The sequence below is a fragment of the Macrobrachium rosenbergii genome, chromosome 3 (assembly GCF_040412425.1).
Source record: "Macrobrachium rosenbergii isolate ZJJX-2024 chromosome 3, ASM4041242v1, whole genome shotgun sequence".
Classification (NCBI taxonomy): domain Eukaryota; kingdom Metazoa; phylum Arthropoda; class Malacostraca; order Decapoda; family Palaemonidae; genus Macrobrachium; species Macrobrachium rosenbergii.
Window position 1 is genome coordinate 69796632 of NC_089743.1, and position 20924 is coordinate 69817555.

At 44.2% G+C, this 20924-nt stretch overlaps 1 protein-coding gene across 2 annotated transcripts in view; it reads left to right on the forward strand.

The window, feature by feature from the left end:
• The window catches only part of Elp5 (Elongator complex protein 5), a 54292-nt gene that overhangs the window by 18143 nt on the left and 15225 nt on the right, over positions 1-20924 (forward strand). For both annotated transcript variants that reach the window (XM_067081438.1, XM_067081446.1), the window contains one exon: positions 20540-20671. In XM_067081438.1, coding sequence (XP_066937539.1) covers positions 20540-20671 — 132 coding nt within the window. The remainder of the gene's footprint in view (positions 1-20539; positions 20672-20924) is intronic.

The window sequence follows — 20924 nt, forward strand, 5'->3', positions numbered from 1 at the left end:
ACCTCATACTCCCCTAAAGAAATCATGTACATCCCTACTTCCATACTCATTATATACTTTTCACACCGGGTACCTCCTCATACATAGCCTTTCTAATTTCTTTCACTTTCACTCACTCGCTTACTTTCGCTCTGTCCTTTCATACCCTCTGTCCTTTCATACAATAAACTACAAGTATGAATTATAAGGGGATAAGAAATGAATGCTAACTTGAAAACTATCATCAGTGAAAATGACCGCTAACTACAAAAAGCATGATGGTAATGTTAGCAGCAGGTCGTCCGGAGGGGCGCTTTAACAGTTTAATAGGAGTATGCCTGGCATACTCCCGTTCTGGGATATGCTTCTGTTCTCAGACGATCAACTGGGGGATAGGGGACACACCAGAAGAGTTGACTTTGGGAGTGTGGCACCGAGATGACAAGCACCTTTACATCAACATCCAGAACTCAAGGCAGACTTCTTTGGCTCTCAAGAGTTTCAGGATTGAGTGATAGGATACTGTGGTGTTGATGAGCTACAACACCAAGGTAGTGGCATATGCAACAAGTAAGGTGGCCTGATGTCCTTCCGCTCATCAGCTGACAATGCAGGCGTATGTGTGGCTTTGGCTCACTTGGTAGAGCTGTCAGCCAGGCACATTCTAGGCAAGAGGGAATGTCGCACACAAGCTCAGCTGCCAGAATCAGCAGATGGGATAGAGTGGTCCCTTCACCCAGACATCGCAGGAAAGGTTGTTTGATCTGTGGCGTCCAGTCATAGATCTGTTCACCACCCGCACAGCAGAAAACCTTAGATCTGCTCAGTTGTGCTGGACCCATAGGCCACAAGTGAAGACGTGTTCCAACACCCGTGAGACAACCTCGATGTCCACGCCTTTCTCCGTTTTGTCTTATCTCGCAGGGTGATCAGCCAAGAGATGATCACCCTGGAATCTCAGGATGATTTTGGTGGCTCCCAAATGGCCTCAGGCTGTTTGGTATCCCGACCTGCTAGCTCTTCTTTCCGAGGCAGCGAAAGTGAGATTCTCCTGGCCAACCTGCTGTGTCAACCCCATTATAGAGTAGTACTCACCTGGCAGTGCAGTCCCTGTGCCTCACGGTTGGTGGCAATCCAGCACTCCTGCAAGCGAGAGGCATTTTGTGTCACAGCAACAGAGATGGCTGGACACCTCAGGCAGTCCTCCACAGCGGTATACCAGGAAAGTGGGCTGCCTTCTGCTGGCTGTTATGGACGGGGTTTCTTCTGGTCGAGCTGCTGTTCAGCAGGTCTGGGACCTCTCATCTTTCTTCACCAAGAGAAGCTTCTGTCCATTTAGGCTGTAGAAGGCCATAGAGCCACACTCGGCCTAGTCTTGCAGCTGAAAGGGGTAGATATCTCCTCTTTTTGAGGTTTCTACTGATGAGAAGCTTCAAAGGTCTTGCCCACCCAGGACCCTCACGCCCCTGCATGGGATGTGATCTATTCTAAGGAACCTGATCTGTAACTGCATTTAACCTTCTGCTGATAGTCATCAGGCAGGGATCTGACCTCAAGACTGTCTTCTCCTTGCATTACTTGGTACGTAAGAAGAGTTGAGAAACTTCTATGGGACTTTCCTTTGATAAACACCTGAGGGATGGGGATGAACTACGCCACTCTCTGTCCCAGACTTAGGTAGCAAAGACTTAGAATCCATGGTCCCTGATGCTAGGTTCGAGTCCTTCACGATCCTCCCTAGAGGACTTCAGGTAATGACCCAGACTGATGATGCTACTGTGTCCTGTTAGAGTGCTGTGGCGCTATTTGAAGAGAACTTGTCTCCGCCTGAGTGTCGGCGACTCCTCATACGCTGGCTCAACTAAGAAAGAGGTGTCCAAGAACATGATTTCTTTCTGGCTTCTTGAGACGGTAAGGGGAGAGCATATTCTGCTCCTGGAGAAGATGACACCGGGTATTTCCTGTCTGAGGGCCTACAAAGTCCGAGCATTGGTTCGACTTTGCATTCCAGAAGAACCCGTTGGTTCCTTGTGGGAAAGTAGTGGTGGTCTCACAGACCGTTTCGCTTTCTTTCTACCTTGGGATATTGCCTAATAAAGTCCTGACACCTTCCTTGGGACCTGTGGTGGCTGCTCAACAAGTTGTGTAGCTTACCCAGCCCTCTAACAGGACAGGGTTGCATCTCGCCTAAGATGTGTGGGTTGTGGGATGTGAGAAATGGAGTGTGGGAGTGACTGGCCTCTCCTTCTCTTTCTTCTTGTCCTGGCTCTCTCCTGCAGGCAGAGCGGATATGCCAAATATGCTGGATCTGCAATGGCGCAGGTAAGCATACACCTGAGCCCATCCTATTTTCAGGATTATAGAAGAAAACCTACCCTTCCCAGCAAGTGGATAGCTGAGATCATAACAATAAGACAAATGCGATACTTGTATTTGCCTTTACTGCGCCAACTTCCTGGGCTGCTAATCCTAGCTCATTTATGTATGAAATGACATCTTCATTCATACAAAAAGCCTGGAAGTTTGACAGTTTCCCAACCCGATCACTTTGTCAGAGGCAGGTTTTCCTTCCTCACCTGTCAACCAGGGGAGGGAACCCAAGGTGTAGCAAACTCCAGTCAGTCATAGAGACCTGCTCAGATCTCTCCCTACAACCAAATGAGTCTTCCTAATGTAAAGGACCGATGGTTTGTATATCATGTCAGAACATATCAGCAGTTTTTTAAAGTAAATTGTATTTTTCTATAACTATACAAACCTGAGGTCCTTACATTACATTTTCATGCCCATCTCATGCCACCCCTCAATTGACACCCACGAAAGGCAAATTGAATGTTTACATCTGGGCAGGTGGACTCCCACCCTCCGACAGTAGTTACCAGCCTAACTACTTAGTTTGAAAGTCCTTTGACATTAGTTCCTAAATGTAAAGGACCTCAGGTTTGTATAGTTATGGAAAAAATACAATTTACTTTAAAAATTGCATTTTTTCTGAAGGTGTATGTGTAAATTGTATTAATACTGTTAGTTACAAAAAGATGTTAAAATGTATGCTTGTAGATAGTGAAAGGTTAACTTTCCAAATTGATGAGGTTCTAGTGTGAACACCTATGCCTATAAAATATGCTAAGAATGTTCAGAAAACAATTAAAAATACTGACAATATGGAATAAAACCAAACAAGATCCTGTAAGTGTAGAAGAATATTGTTAACTATAAACGTATTCTGTTGAATTTGTATTGTATTTGAAGAAAATTTTACCTTTATTAGACTTGAAAAAATGAACAAATGGGTCTTATTAATGTACCATATGTGAAAATAATTTTGAAAATTAACAGTGTTAATGTTGGAAGATAATTACATGGATGTTATGGAAGGAAAATTAGGCTGTTTTGCTGGTTACAGCATTTGACAGTTGCAAAGCCAGTCTCTGCTCTGAACTAGACAGGTTAGTTAGTCTTGGAGTGATTGCTCCTGTAGGATGCCCAAACCCTGGGTCAGCCAGTCAGTAATTGCACTCAAAGAGAGATGGCAACATTAGAATTTGTCTTGGCCATAAAGAACATTAATAAGCCCTTATAAGAATGCTTTACATTACCTGTTCTTGAAGACACTTTCTCATAATCTGCAAATGTTAAGAATCTTTTCTAAGGCTGATCTAACTTCAGGTTACTGTATTGGCATGTTGTACGGATGAGCTCCTCTAGACTGCTGACTTTTCAAATTTGCTTCGTGATACAGATGGCTGTGACTCCTGTTTGGACTTGACGTGTCCCCTCTGAAATTTTCTAGCTAACATTCTGAACTTTGTCAATGTGGCATTGCAGATGACACTACATTATCTAAAAACCTATAAGAATCATTCCTTAAGAGATGCAGAGAATGAGGTATTCAGCTGAATATGGATAAGTTTACACTTAGAACAGTAACGCTTCATAATGGGTCATGTCATTACTAAGAATGGTCTGTTTTGAACTTGAGAAGATGAAAGCTATTTGCAACTTTCAACTCTAAATGGTTGAAGACTTCTATTGCTTTCTAGTTATGGAAAATGTATGTCAAAGTTTGTGCTCATTTAACTGCTGTTTTACATCCTCTTCATAATCTGCTTAAAAAGATGTTCCTTGGTTGATCTCAGAATCAAAAAGATGCTTTTTCAGCATGTTAAAGAGATGATAGTACAATCCAACTCTGGCATTTTATGATCCTAAGAAGAAACTTTACGCTTGAAAGTGATGGATCTGAGTATGGATTAGCCCCAATTTCATGCAAGAAGGAAAACCATTGTTTTTACTTAGTAGAGCCCTGTCAAGTTCTGAGAGAAACTATGCCAGATTGAGAAAGAAATATTTTTGCTCTTCCTCTGTAAGTCAGGAATAAATTTCATCACTTTACTTTTGGTCATGTTGTGGTTGTGACAGACCATGTTTGTATCGTGAGTATTGTGAAGAAACCCTTATCCATGCTCCAAGCCCATTTAGGCTTTGCTTTCTTCATACTCAAGAATATAATTCTCTAAGTTTAATATAAGCTGGGAAAAAGGACATTCCAGTAACTGATGCTCTACCATGAGCCCCAACGATGAAGAAGTTGTTTTCATCAATAACTTGTCGCTTCCATTTAAAGTTTCCCATCTGATGAAAATGTGCAAAGACTCTAGCCAGGTGAGACTCAGTTGTTAAGCCAGACAATAGTTAGCTGGGATGGCATAAAAAAAGCTCTTACCATGAAACTTACCTATTTGAAATCCATAGAGATGAAATAACCGAAGGTCCGATAGAATTCCTGCAAAATTTCGTGGCACTTCCTGCCCGGGTCAATGGTTAGTACTCATCTCCGCCGCTGGGAGTGGTATCAGAAATCCATTCCCTTTTGCTCTTCAGATTTTACACTGGCCTGTGAATATCTCCAGAAATTTGTCTGCACTTATTCAGGATTTGCTTTTTCATACAGACTGAGTAGCCACTGTACATCCACATGATATCCCCCTTGACTTTGGATCGGAGATCGGCATAATGCTGTTTGACAATTGTAGGAAAATTTAGATTATCACTGGTATGTCTGGCCCATTTTATTACCGCGCGTGAGTATTTGTCAGAAATTACCTAGAGGTGAGGCATGTTAAATATCATTTGACCCTCACACTATTTGTTCCAACTGTAGGAAGATATAGTCCATGTTGGAATGATAGGTGTGATGAATGTTACCAGTTGTCTGAAAATGAATGAGAGCGATGAACCCATATGTGAGGACATAGTAAAGCGAATGAGGAGGTCTGAGTCCAGGAGTGCTCAAATAGCCATGGAAGTGTTGATGTCGGAAACTCAAAGAAGATCCCATTAGATCTCCAACATTGAAATACTCCGCCCTGAATGTGAGTGGAGACTAATATGCTTTGGCATGATGGAATTTGATCTCTACTTGAATAGCTAAATGCTTTATGCCTTCCAAGATAAGTGTTGTGAAGAACGACAAGTGCCCCAAAGTGGGAGGGGGCGTCAGACCGGCCCTATACATATAAAATTCTGAAATTTGGACTCCCAGTGATATAGGGAGAGCATGCCAATTATTAACGAAGGAGGGTGAGCAAGAAACTATGCAAGAGGCCCTTAACACTGCAGGGTCCTGGAAGACGTTAACAGGCTTATGAGGCTTTAACTGATGATGGTCCTGAGAGAAACTGTCAATTTTGGTTTCTGACACGCCATGAGCAAGTGTTAGAACCGCATGAGTCTGCCCCCAAGCATCACCCGGAGGATTCATTTCCATTGACAACTCTGACTTCTGTGCCCTCGCCAACGGGCGGGTTCAGTTCCCAAAAGAAGTACCGACGTCATCCCAAGAAGACAATTTGGTAATAAAGAGCATTTATGATCCTCAAGAGAAGAGGATTAGGACGCCGCCTTATTGGCACTAGGTTAACTGATTCTCCAGAGAGAAACCGCCACAGACACCGAGGACCATCTACCGCGCTGATAAACTGCAGCAACGCAACTTCCTTACCGCTGCAGAGAGAGAGTCTGGTCCTAAAGATGTCGCTAGGGATGTTAGACTTCAAAACCGAGATCTAGGCGTTAACCAATCCTGCCCTCGGCAACCTTGACTGCCTGTACAATGGAAGGAACAACCTAGCCCCATGGGTGCTGATTTGATGTGGGCTACCCCGTAGTCCCTGTTCCTGACACTTAGACGCCATGATATATATTTTGTTTACGACGCTGCCAGGCTTTCGACGCTCGCGTCACACGCCAGTGTGGCCAGGTGGTTAGTAGCCTGCCATGCCGCCAGACGGGAGGCCCGAATGGGAACCATTGACATTTTCTATTCAGACCTTCCGCTGTCGGCTACTGTTAACCTGGTTGCCAGTACCTCCGCCAGTTGGATTTCCAAGCAGAGGTCCCTATTCCCACTTAAGTTTCTCCAACTTTCTGCTCTTCCCCGCCTGACCGTAGATAGACTCAGGGTCTCTGGAGTCTGAAGATTTTGCTTTTGATCAGTCTTTTAAATATGTCTGGTTCTACCTAGATTCCCGTATGTTGTTGAAGGAATTGTAAGGTGAGGTTTCTGCCGGCAGTTCCTAGACCTCCTTCACTGACTTGCTTGAGGTAGGGGGTATAATGTTCCTAAAATGACTAAAGTCGCCTGAACTAATCGGCCTGCGAGAAAGTCCATGAGGATGGACTCGCAAGTTGAGCGTGACCTTCCCCTTCAAGACTCTCGGGAAAAGAGTCAGATTTGGTCTCCGAGAATCCTAATGACTGAGGCACCGCCTTCCTTCCTCATCTAAGGAGACTGACATGTTGTGTCTGATTCGGAGGGGGCCCCTGGCGACGGCCGAGTTCCTGGCACTCCAAAACAAAGATGACCATCTTTTGAAGGCTGTGAAGTGTAGTGCCTTCAACTTCCTTGACTGGTGTCTTAGATCTTTGCCCATTAAGCTCCGGAGTCCTGACTCTCCGATCCTTGTCGACTCAGGAGCGCCTTGTCTTGTAAGGACAAGGCGGTCCGAGATGGTTCTGACGATCTGACGCCTCGCACCTTTGTCGCTGGAGGCTGCCAAGAAGAGGTCGCTATTCTCGGGGCTGGCCATTTAAGTCCGCCCTCCCTCGCAGAAAGGGGAACTGCTACTTGCTCCCTTTCCCAATCATCTGTTTCCCGGCTTCGCTTGGCTAAAGTCTTCATCGCTGGCTGGCTATTTTGAAGACCACCGCAGACCTGGACTAGAGTCATCTGATGAGGATGTTTCCTGAGACTCGACCAGTCGCCAAACCGAAACCTTTCTTGCTCCTGATGAAGAAGCCTTTCGCACATGCCGGAGCATCCTCTGCCTTCCCTCGAGGAAAGAACCTCCTCCAGAGGTAATTCCCTTCACCATCTAAGAAGAAGTTGATGAGATCTCCTCCAGATGTCTTCTTATTGCTGAGGCTTCAGGACTCTGCCCTCTGGAAAGTGAGAGGGGACAGACAGTTGGTCCCTGGTTTTAGGAGAAAGGGATACAAGATCCCTTTCTGCTCCCCTCCTTAAGCCTTCGCCCTGGTCCCGCTCTCCGTCAGACGGTCCAGGAAACAAGAGATCCGGACGCCACAACACGACGTCAAATGCTTCTTCCCGAGAGTAATAGAACAGGTCCCTGAATTCCCGGCTTCAGGAACAGGCTGTTCGTCCAGGACGCAGTCAGGAAGTTGGAGACCGTTTTTGATGTGACGCAGCCTGGACGCTTTCACGCGAAAAGAAACTTCCTCAGGAACGCCTTCCGGTTGCTCTTCAGGAGCCGGAGACCTCTTTCGTCTGGGAAAAGAAGGCATCTCGATCAAGACCTCATTTCCTTCTGCCCCAAATGTTGGGTCAAGGACTCCTGAGTCTGGCTGTGGCGGGAAAGGTGTCTCAATTCGGAGCCTCTTTGACGCCGAGCTGTCGCACAGCTCCCTCTACTGATTTTCACCGTCATGACCGGAATGTAGCAAGACGGCTGCATCGGAGACAGTGGCGAACCTTCGGTCGCTCTCCGCTTGGACGACTCAGTTAGCTGATTCGAAAGCCATCGGAGAGCTGTCTGGAGGATTTGAAATGTGAAACCTTCGTATGAATCCTCGCCTGGGTCAACTTCAAGAAAGTCACACCTGGATGGAGGAACTGGAAGTCCATCGTAAGACGATTCAGATGGACCCAGTGAAGGCTTTCCGAACGCCAAGGCTGGTATGTAAAAAGTCCTGGCCAGGAAAGATCTCTGTTCGTGAGGGAGTTCCTTCCCTGCTCAAGGATTTCTACCGGTCTTGTTTGCTTTTCCAGGAGACTACATCCAGTCTACTCTTCAGTTCTTCCTGAAGACAACTTGGAAGACAGCATCAAAATCTCAAAGGTCTCTTCCCTCGAAGTGAAGGTGTTTAATTGGTGACTGGTCCTCGAGAGCTTTCAGATCTTAAGCCTGAGCCTCAGCCTTCCGACCCCCTAGGGAGCTCTCCGACGTCCTTAACTGTCGGGGTGGACAACATCAGTGGGCAGAGAAGTGGATCTGGAGGGAACAGGGTGGTCTTGCATATCAATATGAAAGAATTAGGCGATTTGTTTTGGCGATTCTTCCAAGATCAAGTGTCTCGGTCGCAGAAAGTCCAGGTGAACGCGTCCAACCATCTGTTCCTCTATCTTTGACCTGGAAAAACAGGAGGCACTCAAGATCTGTTGCCCATTCTTCGAGACGAAGAGCTCCTGTTGTCTTCTGCAGGAACGTTTATCCTGACAGAAGAAGAAGGCGCTCAGAACGGAGAGAACTTCTTCCTCGTCAGAACTGCTCCGACACGAGTGAAGAGGTTTCAACCAGGAGGAGCGGCCAAAACTCTAAACCTAGGGGAAAAAGTGGACCTGGTTTGCAACGTCCAAGAACAAACAGGCTTTCCGGCTTTTTATTTTCCTGGGAGCCTGGGAGAACAGGAGCAGTGTCAATAGACGCCCTTCTTTGGGAGGGTCTCATCCCCTTTACGCTGTTCCCTCCCCTTCAAGATCCTGGGAGATCTGGTCAGAAAGCCTTACCACCGCAAGAAGCAGGAGACTTCTGATGGCCTCCGCATTGGCCTTAGAGAAGAGAGCCGTGGAGGCAAGCTCTGGGGTTGACTTCTCCAAGGGTGTTACCAGGCTTCAGTCCCAGACAAAATGGGAGACAGCCCCACTTCGAACGAGTACCATCAAAATCGCCTTTACTCAAGAAAGATTCAACCATGGAAATGCTGGCGAGAGCTAGAGGTTTTTCAAGCAGGGGACTGGAGCGATCTCTGAGCCAGGAGAACATCCATCGTTCGCAGCTTATCAATCACGGTCAGATTGAGATTGGTGTACCGGGGACGATTTCTCAGTTCAGAGCTCACTGTGAGCCAGATTGCAGACTTCCTTCCCATGATCTTCACGAAGATCATGAAAACGCTACTATTAAGGGGGCTTAAGAGTACGTTGTTCGGTCGCTCTGACGCAGACGATTGGATATCCGCCACTTCTACGAGACCTCCACATGACCTGATTAGGTCGTTGAATTTGACGAAGTCCCTGCTTGGTTCCATCTTGAACTTGAAAAGTCCCATCCTGATCCAAAGCCCTTTGAACCCCTTCATCTGGGGATTTGACGGATTCAACAAAGAAGACTTTTCCATCCCGAGAACGCAACTGCTTTGCTTAAGAAAATCAGTCCTTTCATGCAATATCTAAGTCAGTGAGGGAAAGGAGAGTTTGCAGTGTAGCCCTTCTCCAACCGTTTTTTCTGGAATGAGAACCCGTCTCAGACCACCCAAGTCCTTTGAATTGAAAGAACTGAGGGAATTCTGGGGCCAGGAACTAGAAAGATTTTGCCGACATCTGGCTTTAAAATCATCTACTTGAACAAGACTAAAGAGCGAGAAGGTCTTGCAGACCCCGTTAGTGGTGTTTTGAGAAGACCTGGGAAGGGATCCCTAGAGGGGGGAGAACGGCCGCACCTGGAGAGGGGAACAGGTGTCCCAAGAACAAAGAGTTGTCAAGGAGATTGTGACTTTCTGAACCTTTGTTAAAGCGCATGAGGTGCAGGCAGAATTGTCAGTGCCACTTCAAAAGAACATGGCCTCTAGCGCACGATCAAAAAAAATGCCACCTTTGGAGAAGTCAATTTGTGTTCGCCTCATTCATCCTAGCGGAGGGAGATCCTGCCTGAGTCTTGCTGTTCATTGGTCACGCTTCTCACGCAGGTTCTTGGGGAGAAGGAGAATATCCGGATCCTATCCTTCTCATGTATGGTTAAAATCAGTTTCTAAAATTTTGAGGTGTTTTTAGAGTTGTGAGAATATGGGGCAGTCTTCCTTTCCTTGGACCCTTTAACTAGTCACAGAACGGTCAGGTGGTTATTTTGCTTTGCTTCCTGTCCCAGACCCAGGAGCGTGGCACATAGACGCCTCCTGGGACTGGAAAGGCCTCCCAACCATTACGCCCTACCTCCTTCAAGATCCTGGTAGAAGTGATAAGGAAGTTGGTGACAGTAATCACGAAGGAGCAAGGATGACTTTAAGGAGCCCCCTTGTAATCATCTACATTGATTTGTTTCTCAGAGACTCTGGCCTTCCTAGTGGACTTCCAAGAATATCCACTGACGGTGGACCTTCTCAGGCAGCCGCATTTCAAAGGTTCAAAAAAGGCTTGTTCGCTCTGAGTCTGACTCGCAGTGCCCAGACTATCACCTCCCCAGGCTGAGACAAGAGGTTTTCGAAAGCTGAATGGAAAAGGCCATGGTTCAATACCAGGAGACCGGCGAAATGGGTAATTAACCACCACCCCAGGGACTGCAAATTTGAAGATGGTGCAGAGTTCGGAGAATACAGCTCGACTATATATCTGTACCACAAAGTAGCTGAACAAACCTTATCTTATCATAAGAATAATTTTTACAGTCCTCTATTTGGGCTATAGGAGATGAAATAACAGTTTAAGATGGGATAACTTGTACAAGGAGAAACGTTGCTCTTCCTGCCTACTGAGATGGGAAACTGTCAAAAGTCCTCATGCTGGCGCCTCTTGGAATCTGGATTTATGTCCCAGTTCTTTGCTCTGAATTTTGAACACTGTCTCAAATATCTCAAGAATGTGTCAGTAAATTGAGTTCCTAATGTTTCTGGCGACAGACTGAGGATTAGCCACTGTGCAAGCCATTAGTATCCATACTGGCCTTAGGAGTCCTAATGCCGCATTGCTCCTAAAATGTTAGCTTAGGCACTGTACTGTGGATTAAACCCTTAGGCCCAAGTCTTGAAGTAGAGGTTTGTCAGAAATTACTGGAGAAGCAGTCAGAAAGAGTAAAAATATCATTTGCTTATTATGGTTTACCAAGACCAAGGTCATTTCAGAGGATAGTCCCCAGCTACTGTGGTGTTATGAAGAGACCAGTCTTCCCATGTCTAAGAATGCCTTAGTATTTCCTTAAGAACCCACTATTAGAGACATAGTAAAGCCTAAAGGGGGCAGCTGAGTCTGTCTGGAAAGTAAAGGCTCAAGAACAGAGCGAAGAAATGTGGCTTTCCAAAAAGATCCATAGGTCTTGAATGAACATTGGTGCTACTTCCTGCAAAAATGTGATGGAAATGTCTCCAGTTAGCATCTTTGGATGAAGATGTACTTTTGAAGACTCTCTGCCAGGGATAGCATACGCTGCCTTCCAACATTCAGGGAAAAGGAAAGCAAACGACAACCAAATCCTTTAGGGGTAGGTGATTTTTAATATAAAATGTTATATTTTTGGTTGTTGGTGATATAGAGAGGACGTCCCTATTTTAGCCAAGTTAGGTCATTGCCTTAGAAAGGTCGGCAAGAGGCTGGTCAAGGGTACTTTCCTCTTAACTGGTTATGAAGTCTAGTTAACTGATGATGGTCAAAACCTATGAGAGAATCTAGATCTCTCCACTTTAAGAGCTCCCTACCTTGCTGGAGAAGTGTTAGAAACACATGAGTCTGCCCAGCATCACTGAGATTCATTTCCTATTGACAATCCAGAACAAGGCCCCTCATTTATTTGTTTCGCCGGTTCAGTTCTCTTCCGAGCACCAACTAATTCAGCTTAAATATCTGACAATTAAGTCATGAATAAAATGGCATTTATGATAAAATAAGTGCTTTGTCGCTTTATTGGCACCGATATATATACGCTTATCGCACCAATAAAACCTCTTGAGACAATCATAAAAATACTGAATAGAAAACTGCTTACTGAGCTGAAAATTGCGCCCCAGCGTGGAAAAATCTGGTAACCATGCCGTTAGCCAAGGCCTTAAAACCGAGTGCTTTGAAATTCTGTCGGATTTTGAGAAATACCTGTATATATCTGAAAGGCAAGTATGAACAAACTCATTTTATTTTAAAATATCATATTTGAAGGCTAGATCAGGTAGAATAGCAAAACCTCCAGAAAGGTTGAATCTCTGATGTACCATGCTCATTGTGTTTCTTTGTGTGTGTTATAATGTACTGTTTGTATCTGAAAGGAAATTTGAGTATTCCATTGACAGTATCATTTATGGGTATACAGTTTTGATTTCTGTGACTGTATGCTTCTATTTGATTTTGTTGTTTCTACAATTATGATGTTATTTCAAGTTTTTCTTTGGTGTCCAACGTATGTTCTTGCTGTTGAGATTTCTGAGATGCATATATATCTAGCTTAGATCTCTCTCGTAAGGGGAAAGATGTTAGGGGGATACTGTACATAGATTGAAAGATCTCTCTGCCAATTCTGTATGCTTACTCTCTTGCTGTCACACATTTTTCTGGCATCTGTGGCACCAGCAGCCAGGAATTGTACCACATGGCATTCATGCTCAGTCACACATAGTAAATAATTTCTACTGCAAATGGGTTATATCTTACTTCAGGAAAATAGTATGCTTTTAACTGGCTAGCTTTCTGTAGATGACTGTAGCCTATATTTTTTATGACTAGCCTATGCTAAATTCCTAGAATGTTATACAATATAGTGTTAATAACTCTAGTTTATTTATGCTTTTGTAGTACTGATTTTAATTATATTGGTGTTGTTTAGGGATAGTTAAACTAAGGTGTGCGGATCTTTGACTGCAAGTTGATGAAAATGGGTATCTTCTTCTCTGCTACATTTTTAGAAGCAGGAGGAGCTGTATGCTTTTGCATAATGATTAAATTTAAGATAGTACAACTTGTCACACTGATGATAAGAGAACCACATAAGCTAGTACTGATCACTGTGTGAGACAGACACATGAATAAGGCTTGGAACTGAGAAAAAGAAGGTGGCATTCCCTAACAAAGTACTGTATGTAGAGATACAATTCTTTTGTAAACTGCAATTTTATATGTGAGCTTTTCAGTCGAGAAACATGGCAAGTGCCATTTTTAAAATATAATAAATTAAATTAAAAATACTTTGGCCCAGGATGGCGCTTGGCATGTTTCTCGATTGAAAGGCTCATATGTAACTTACCCAGTAATTACTTAGCTAAGAGTTTCTACTCGAACGGCAGTTAGAATTCTGAATTCCGCGGTAGTGATTCTTTTGTTTTGTGTAGATGACTATGCCCTGCCCACTTTCGTGGTAAGACAGAGGAACAACATCGCCAACACTACAACACTACTGGTGTTGTTATAGCAGCTTAGAGTTTTGGATTCGCTATTTTCTTCCTCAGTGAAGTATTTTTGTAGCCTTTCCAGCATTTTTTCTTGATGGTGACTTTTCTGGAATTGACTTTTCTCAATTTTGACTTTTCAGCTAGTTAGGTATGTCCGACACTAGTAGTTGTAGTTTCCAGTATTGCAGTAAAAGCTGCAATACCTGGATGACAAAATTGACTTTGTGTTCCAATTGTAGAGGACAAGTGTATTTTATTAATTTGACTTATGATGAGTGCAGGGATTGGGGAGAGCAGAAATAGAAGACTTTAGCTTCACATTTAGTTAAGTTAGACAGAGATTGGAAGAGGAGCAGCTAGCCATGTCAGCAGGAAACTAGCTAGCCAGGGCTTTGGACTCTGCAAATCTGGATTAGGCTGACATTTCTGCTGGATTCTCCGACTGTTAACCCTTCCCACCTGCATCACTCACCCTCCTAAAACCACCTACTCCTCTCTGGCTCCATCACTTCCAAACCCAATCTGCTTTGGTCCAGCCTTGAGAATAAATTTAACAGTGATTAAATCTGGCAGTGAGTACAGGGCCCAGTTAGCATCAGTGCATGTCCTGGATGGACAAGTTTGAGGGCAAGAAGGTGAAGTGTCAGTGGAGGAGGCTTCTGCTCATCCCACTGACTCTTCTAGGCGTCAGTCCCTGCCATACTCCCCGCTACCTGGGAGGAGGCATACCGGTAGCCCAAGGGAGGTCAGTGGGGTCTGCCCATGGGCATTTGTCCCCTCAGTCCAACCTGTTGCATCCCAGGTTGTGACTAGAGACAGCCGCTGGAAAGGCGTCTCGGAAGTGCATCAGCTTTCGTCAAGCTCTGAGGAGTTTTCATCTCGTAAGAGCCGCCTTTGTCGCTTCCCTGATTAATCTTGCCCACTTAAGAAATGTTTCTTGGGTAAAGATCAGTCCCTGCATCTTCCTTGCAAAAGGATGAGGGAGCCCTCCTTCAGTCCACAGCCCTTGTGTAGCAAGTGGGACAGTCCAGAGCGCTTCTCCTCTCTTCAGCACCGGGAGGGAGGATCTAGCTCTATACACAGCGAGCAGCTCCAGCTTTTGCATAAGGGCCCTGTTCCTTCTGAGTGTCTTGTATCAGCGGAACGTATCGGTGAGCGCCCTGAAGCAGCCAAGCACCCTGTAGCAGCTGGGCACCCTGATGCGGCCAAGTGTCCTGATGCAGCTAAGCGCCCTGAAGCAGCCAAGCGCCCTGCAGCAGCCATGCTCCCTGAAGCTTCTGGACGCCCTGTTTCATCGGAGCACCCTGAAGCCTCTGAACTTCCTCTAGCGCTTGAGCCCCTCAAGACTCCAAGCTCCCTGTGTCTTGTGATAACCTTTCTCCTGTGTTGGACCCGGCTCTTGTGCCTTTGCAATGTCAACTGGATAATATCCTTCAACTTTTACAGAAACCTGCAGCGCAGACAGCTCCTGATCTAGACCCAGTTTTGTCTCTGGTGTCTTCTGAAGTTGAGGAAGGGGATCAGGACTCATCTTCTACGCCATATGTGGCATTACTCAAGTTCCTTCTGTAGCAGTTCCCTGATTTTTCACACTGGCTGCTCCTTCCTCTCCAACTTCATCTTTCATGATGAGCAATCAGCCTGTAGATTCGATGAGACTTCCCAAGATGGTTCTCTCTTCATCGAAGAAAGCTCTACGCCAGGTAGAGAACTGGCTTTCCGAGAAGAGGAAACAAGGGAAAGCATGTTTTATTGTTCCACCCTCTTGTCTTGCACATATGCGATATTTGTCTTATGCCACAGGAGAAGCTCCTTCCCTTGGAGTAGCTGGCTCCTCTCAGGGGAACTTCTTTGCACTCATCGATGTGGGGCGTGAGTCTCGCCTCTCCTCCAGCCAAGGCTCTTTTCAGCCCAAGAGATAGACCATCTATTGAAGAGTTTGTCTAAGTCCTTTCTGAGGTGCTGGGAGTTTTTCTCGACTGGTGTGTGGAGCACTACAAGGAGCCTAAGATCCGCATTTTTGTGTGATGAATCTTCAGACTGTTTAATTTCTCCTCTCCTGTGATAAAGCTGCTAGAGATGGCTCAGGAATTAGCTGCCCTTATGCCAAGTGGGCATTCTTAAGAAGCGTGGAACTTTGGGTCTCTTTCACATCGTAAGGGCACATGGCCCCACAGAAATCGGCTCTCCTGTTTTCCCGTCTGGAAAAGCAACACTTGTTCCCACAATCCACCATAAGCAAGATTGCATCAAGCCTGCACAAGAAATCAACTCAAGATTACTGACCCAGTCAACGAAACACCAGAGCGACTGGTCTGCTTTCTCAGTGAAACCCTCATCTCCTCTTCAACCAAAGCCCTTTCATGGAGGGAATCAAAGACCGCGCTCCAGGTCCCAAGGATCAGTTAGATTTGCGCCCTGTACAATCAAGAAATCTTTTTCTTCTAAGCCAACCTCTCGCAAATGAGAATTCGGTCCTCCATGCTCCAGTAGGGGCCAGGCTTCCTCTCTTCTGGGAGAGATGGAGCAAAAGAGGAGCGGATCAGTGGGTTGTGAAAGTTTGAAAGGAAGGATACTGCATTCCCTTCAGGGAGAATCTGCCATTGACCAACACTCCCGTCGTATTGACGGCTTACTCCAGAGGATTGGAGAGATACTCAGCCTTATCAAAGGAAATGTCCTCTCTTCTGAGCAAGGAAGCCATAGAAGTTGTAAAGAAGGTAGACTTGAAGGGTTTTTACAATCGCCTTTTTGTAGTGCCCAAGACTTCAGGGGTTGGAGACCAGTGCTCGATGTAAGTGCGTTGAACGTCTTCATAGAGAAGACAGAATTCAACATGAAGACCATCCATTCGGTTCGTGCGTCCATCTGTCAGGGAGATTGGATGATCTCCCTGGACGTGCAAGATGCTTATTTCCATATTCTGGTTCACCTGGACTGAAGGAAATACCTCCGATTCATTTTCGAAGATCAGATCTATCAGTTTCGAGCACTTTGTTTTGGTTTCAACTGCCCCGGTTGGTTTCACCTACATGTTGGCTCTATAGGTGGGGTTGGCTGGCATCTAGCTGGGAGTGAGTATCGCTGTTATCTAGATGATTGGCTACTTCGTTTGACCATGGAGAAATGTTGCGTGGAGGACTTGCAGAAGACTCTTCTTTTAACCCAGGAATCTCAAATGAACCCCACTCAGAAGATTCTTTATTTGGGAGTTCAGATAGACTCTGAGTTTTTGGGCTTCTCCATCACTTAAGAGAGTAAAGACTCATGAGGAAGGTAGATCTGTTCCTCCGCTCTCTTGCTCCGCCACCCAGTGGATGAGTCTCTTGGGGATGCTGGCTTCTCTGGAGCAATTTGTAAGACTGGGGAGACTACATGTGAGACCGCTCCAATTCTGTTTAAGAGCGTGCTGGGATTGGAAGGTGCATCAGGACTGTCACTTCTTTCCAATAACCCCGGAGATAAAGGAGGATCTGTGGTGGTGGAGGTCTGTAGAAAGACTTATGGAAGGGAAATTTCTCTTTCCAGTGAGCCCTGACCTAGACTTCTTTTTCGACGCGTTGGATCTAGGTTGGGGAGTGCTCCTTGGGAATCTGGAAGTCTCTGGGAGGTGGTTCTCGGAGGAGAGAGGACTTCATATCAACGTAAGAGTTGAAGGTGATACATCTGGGTCTGTAACATTTCGTGCCACAGGTTCACAGCAAGACTATAGTGATACATGCAGACAATACCACAGTCCTAGCATATATCAAACATCAAGTGGAAACCCACTCTTATTCGTTCTGCAAAGTAGTGAAGGACCTGCTATGCTGGGTGGATCGGAATCAGACTTGGTTAATCACCCGGTGCATACAGGGCAAGTGCAATGTCCTGGCGGACAAGTTAAGCCGCCACAAAGAAATTTTGCCCATGGAATGGACACTAGATCTTGGCGTGTTACAGCCTTTGGAATTTATGGGGTCAACTGACCATAGATCTGTTTGCAGCTTCCAGGAATCACCGCCTTCCTCTGTTCTGCTCCCCCTTTCTGTACCTTCTAGCTTGGACGATGGATGCAATGATCTTGGACTGGTCCAACCTGGATCTTTACGCCTCCCCTCCTTTGGGATGATTTGAGAGGTGGTTTAGAAGTTTCGCCACACCACAAATGGCATGACTTGTGGCTCCTCTCTGGCTACAGAAGGAGGGTTCCTGGACCTGACCAATCTCTCTTAGATTTTCTGAGGCTCCTTCCCCGAGATTCCAAGTCTTCCTGTGACAACCCCACATCAGGAAATTTTACCAAGGTCATCTCTCTGGCCCTGACAGGATTTCACTATCTACAAAACTCATCAGAACGAAAGGGATTTTCTAGATCGACAGCAGAGGCTATCGCTAAACAAGCTGAAGAAAATGGCCAAGGTCTTTTTAGGAGTTGGTGTAGAAGAAACTTTCAGAAACATCTATCCCTGTTCTTCTACTATTAAAAGCTTAACGGATATTGTAGGCACAGAAGAAGAGGAGAGAGAGCTGTGCCCAGTATGTGCCCTCAGATACTATTTGCATCGGACAGAGAAGATTAGAGGTCAGTTTGGTAATCTTTGGTATTCTGCGAAGAATCCCTCTAGACCCCTGTCAAAGAACACCATTTCTCTTTTCTTGAGGGATCTCATCATTGAGGCACACTCACAAATAGCAGAGAATGACTTATCGCTATTGAAAGTTAAAGCTCACGATGTAAGAGCAGTTGCTACTTCGGTAGCGTTCAAACGTAACTTTTCTCTCTCTGCAATCTTGGAGGCAACTTATTGGAAATGCAAGTCAGTGTTCATGATGCATATTTGCGGGACGTCAAGACAGTTTACGATAAATGCAGTACCCTGGGACCTGTGTCCATAGCTGGCGAGGATGGTGAGGGAAGTGTAGGAAGGTCCTTCCTTTCCTTTCTCTGCCCTGGAACATGGTGTTGAGTTCTTGGGAGTGAGGGTACTGGGTACCTGGAGGCCTACCAGTTTTTAGTGTTGGGTAGTCTTCTATGTTTTATCTTTTAATCATTTACATTTTAAATTATGGTAGGTGACTGTTTTTTCCGTGTATTATTTTTTGTGGTACCGTGCCCAGGGCAGGGACAATTATTTATGCTTGGTCGGCCTTCAGTGTACACCTTCATCGCAAAGCTTGTTTTTATACTTCGTCAGCCTTCGGAATACTACTTCACTGCGAGGTGTCCCACTTCAGTAGAGGTGCTTATGGCCATGCTGCCATGCCACTACAGGTTGAGAGGAGCGCCAACCAGAGGCAGTATCTATCTGGCAGCAGCCTCTCACCAAGTAAGGAACAACAATAATCTCATCACACAACCTGCCTTGTCCATGATTCCCCACCTTCAGTGTGGAATCAGCTGGGCAATTATTGCAGTTATATATAAAAATGACATTTTTATGATAAAATAAAGTTTTATATATAATTACCCAGTAATTACGGATAGAGCCCAAGCCTCCTTCCCGCACATGGACTCTTTTCTTTGCATAAACAAACTGTCGTGTTGGCGATGTTGTTCCTCTGTCTTACCCCGAAAGTGGGTGGGGCTTAGTCACCTACACAAAACAAAAGAATCACTACCGCCAGAATTCAGAATTCTAACCACCCTTCGAGTAGAAACTCCTAGCTAAGTAATTACTGAGTAAGTATATATAAAACTATTTTATTATAAAAATGTCATTTTTTTTAAAAGTTCACAATTTTTAATAAAGTTTGCAGTTATTCATGTTAGTAATTAAAGAAAATACTTGAAGTATTTACAGTATGATTCATTGATCATACTGATATTTCAATTATGTTTTTACTGTCTGTAGCATTACCTTTAACTACATTTTCTCCCTCTCTTTCTCTCTCTCTCTCTCTCCAGTGTTAAGCTTTTACTTAATATAAGTGATTTGTGTATTTTGGTAAAAGAGACTAGTATGTAAGTTAAGCGATCCTTGTTCAGATTATGGTCTCAGGGTTAGAGTTAGCAGTTGAAGAAAAAACCATTTACAACTCATTGTGAAATACAGAGAACTGGAAGATAGAAAGAAGTAAAATAAAGAGGGTTGAGTTAATGACAAGAGCTTAAGTGGAAGGAGAGGAGACAACAGAGAGTTGATAAGGAATAGGAATTTAGTTGGGGAGCGAACCCAATCTTTGGAACACGTGGATGGAAGTAAATGTATTTAAACAACAGTGGATAAGGAACAAAATAGGTAAATAGTAGTTGAAAATTATATTACATTGAGTAGGTTGGTAAGGAGGCAGATTTTAAACTGGGCCTCATATCTGTGTTGAGAACTTTAGAGACATAACAAGGTCAGGGACAATTCAGTATTTTTCTTCATTCACATGGACATAATGACCAAATATCAGTGAAGTAAGAAATATTTGTGATGGATCAATCAATCATATCTTGCAGAAGCTGAAATGTGAAATGGGTTTAAGGCTTTTTTGAGAGTTTTAGATTTTAGTAAAGTAAATGCTCAAGTTACTGTAGAGTGAAGTATTAAGTCAATAGTATCTGTAGTTAGAAAGCATTTTTAAATTTATTCTGAATCAGTTCATATTTTGATGGGTGTTTAAAGTGGATAACTTCACTTACAAGTAGTTTATAGTGTAGTGTTTGCAAAACAAAAAAAAAAAAATGAAAAATGTAATCTGCTTTCAGTCAAGGAAAATGTCGTCGTAGTTTTAACCAGCAAATACCACCTAAGCACTAGTATTTAATTTTTGAACAGATCTCTCTACAGTAGTCAGTTATTTTGTTATGCATATACTGTATTTAAAAATATATGGTATAATTGTATATAATATAAACAAAGTTTCTTTTGGCAAATTTAAGAACACTATATACAATAAAAAAAAGTGAAGTGTAATTGTTAGTTTTGGATGTAGGCCTACTTTTTGGGGGATCTTTATTATTTTAATTGTTTTAATATTTTATTTGCAGGTTCAGCTGAAATAAATGGCCGTGGAGTAGTTTTATCATTGGTGAAGTCACACTTACATACTAATAATGAAATACAGTACCTCACTACAGCATTATCACCTGCCAGGTTAAAATCCTGTATTGAAAGTGAAGGTTAGTGTATTTTACTCTTGAAGTACTTGTTTGTGAATGTTACTATTTTTGTACATTTGACTGAGAGGAAAGTGGCAATTTACATGGGACTATGTTGTTAATATATAGTGAAAGTTAATGGATAATAAGACCGGAAGATAAATGTCATCTGTGGAAGAAATGATACATTTCTGTGCATACATAAATAAACTGTGTATTTTACTTCTCTACAGCACTGCAAGATGCGTTGGTATTAGAATTATTTTTAAAAACT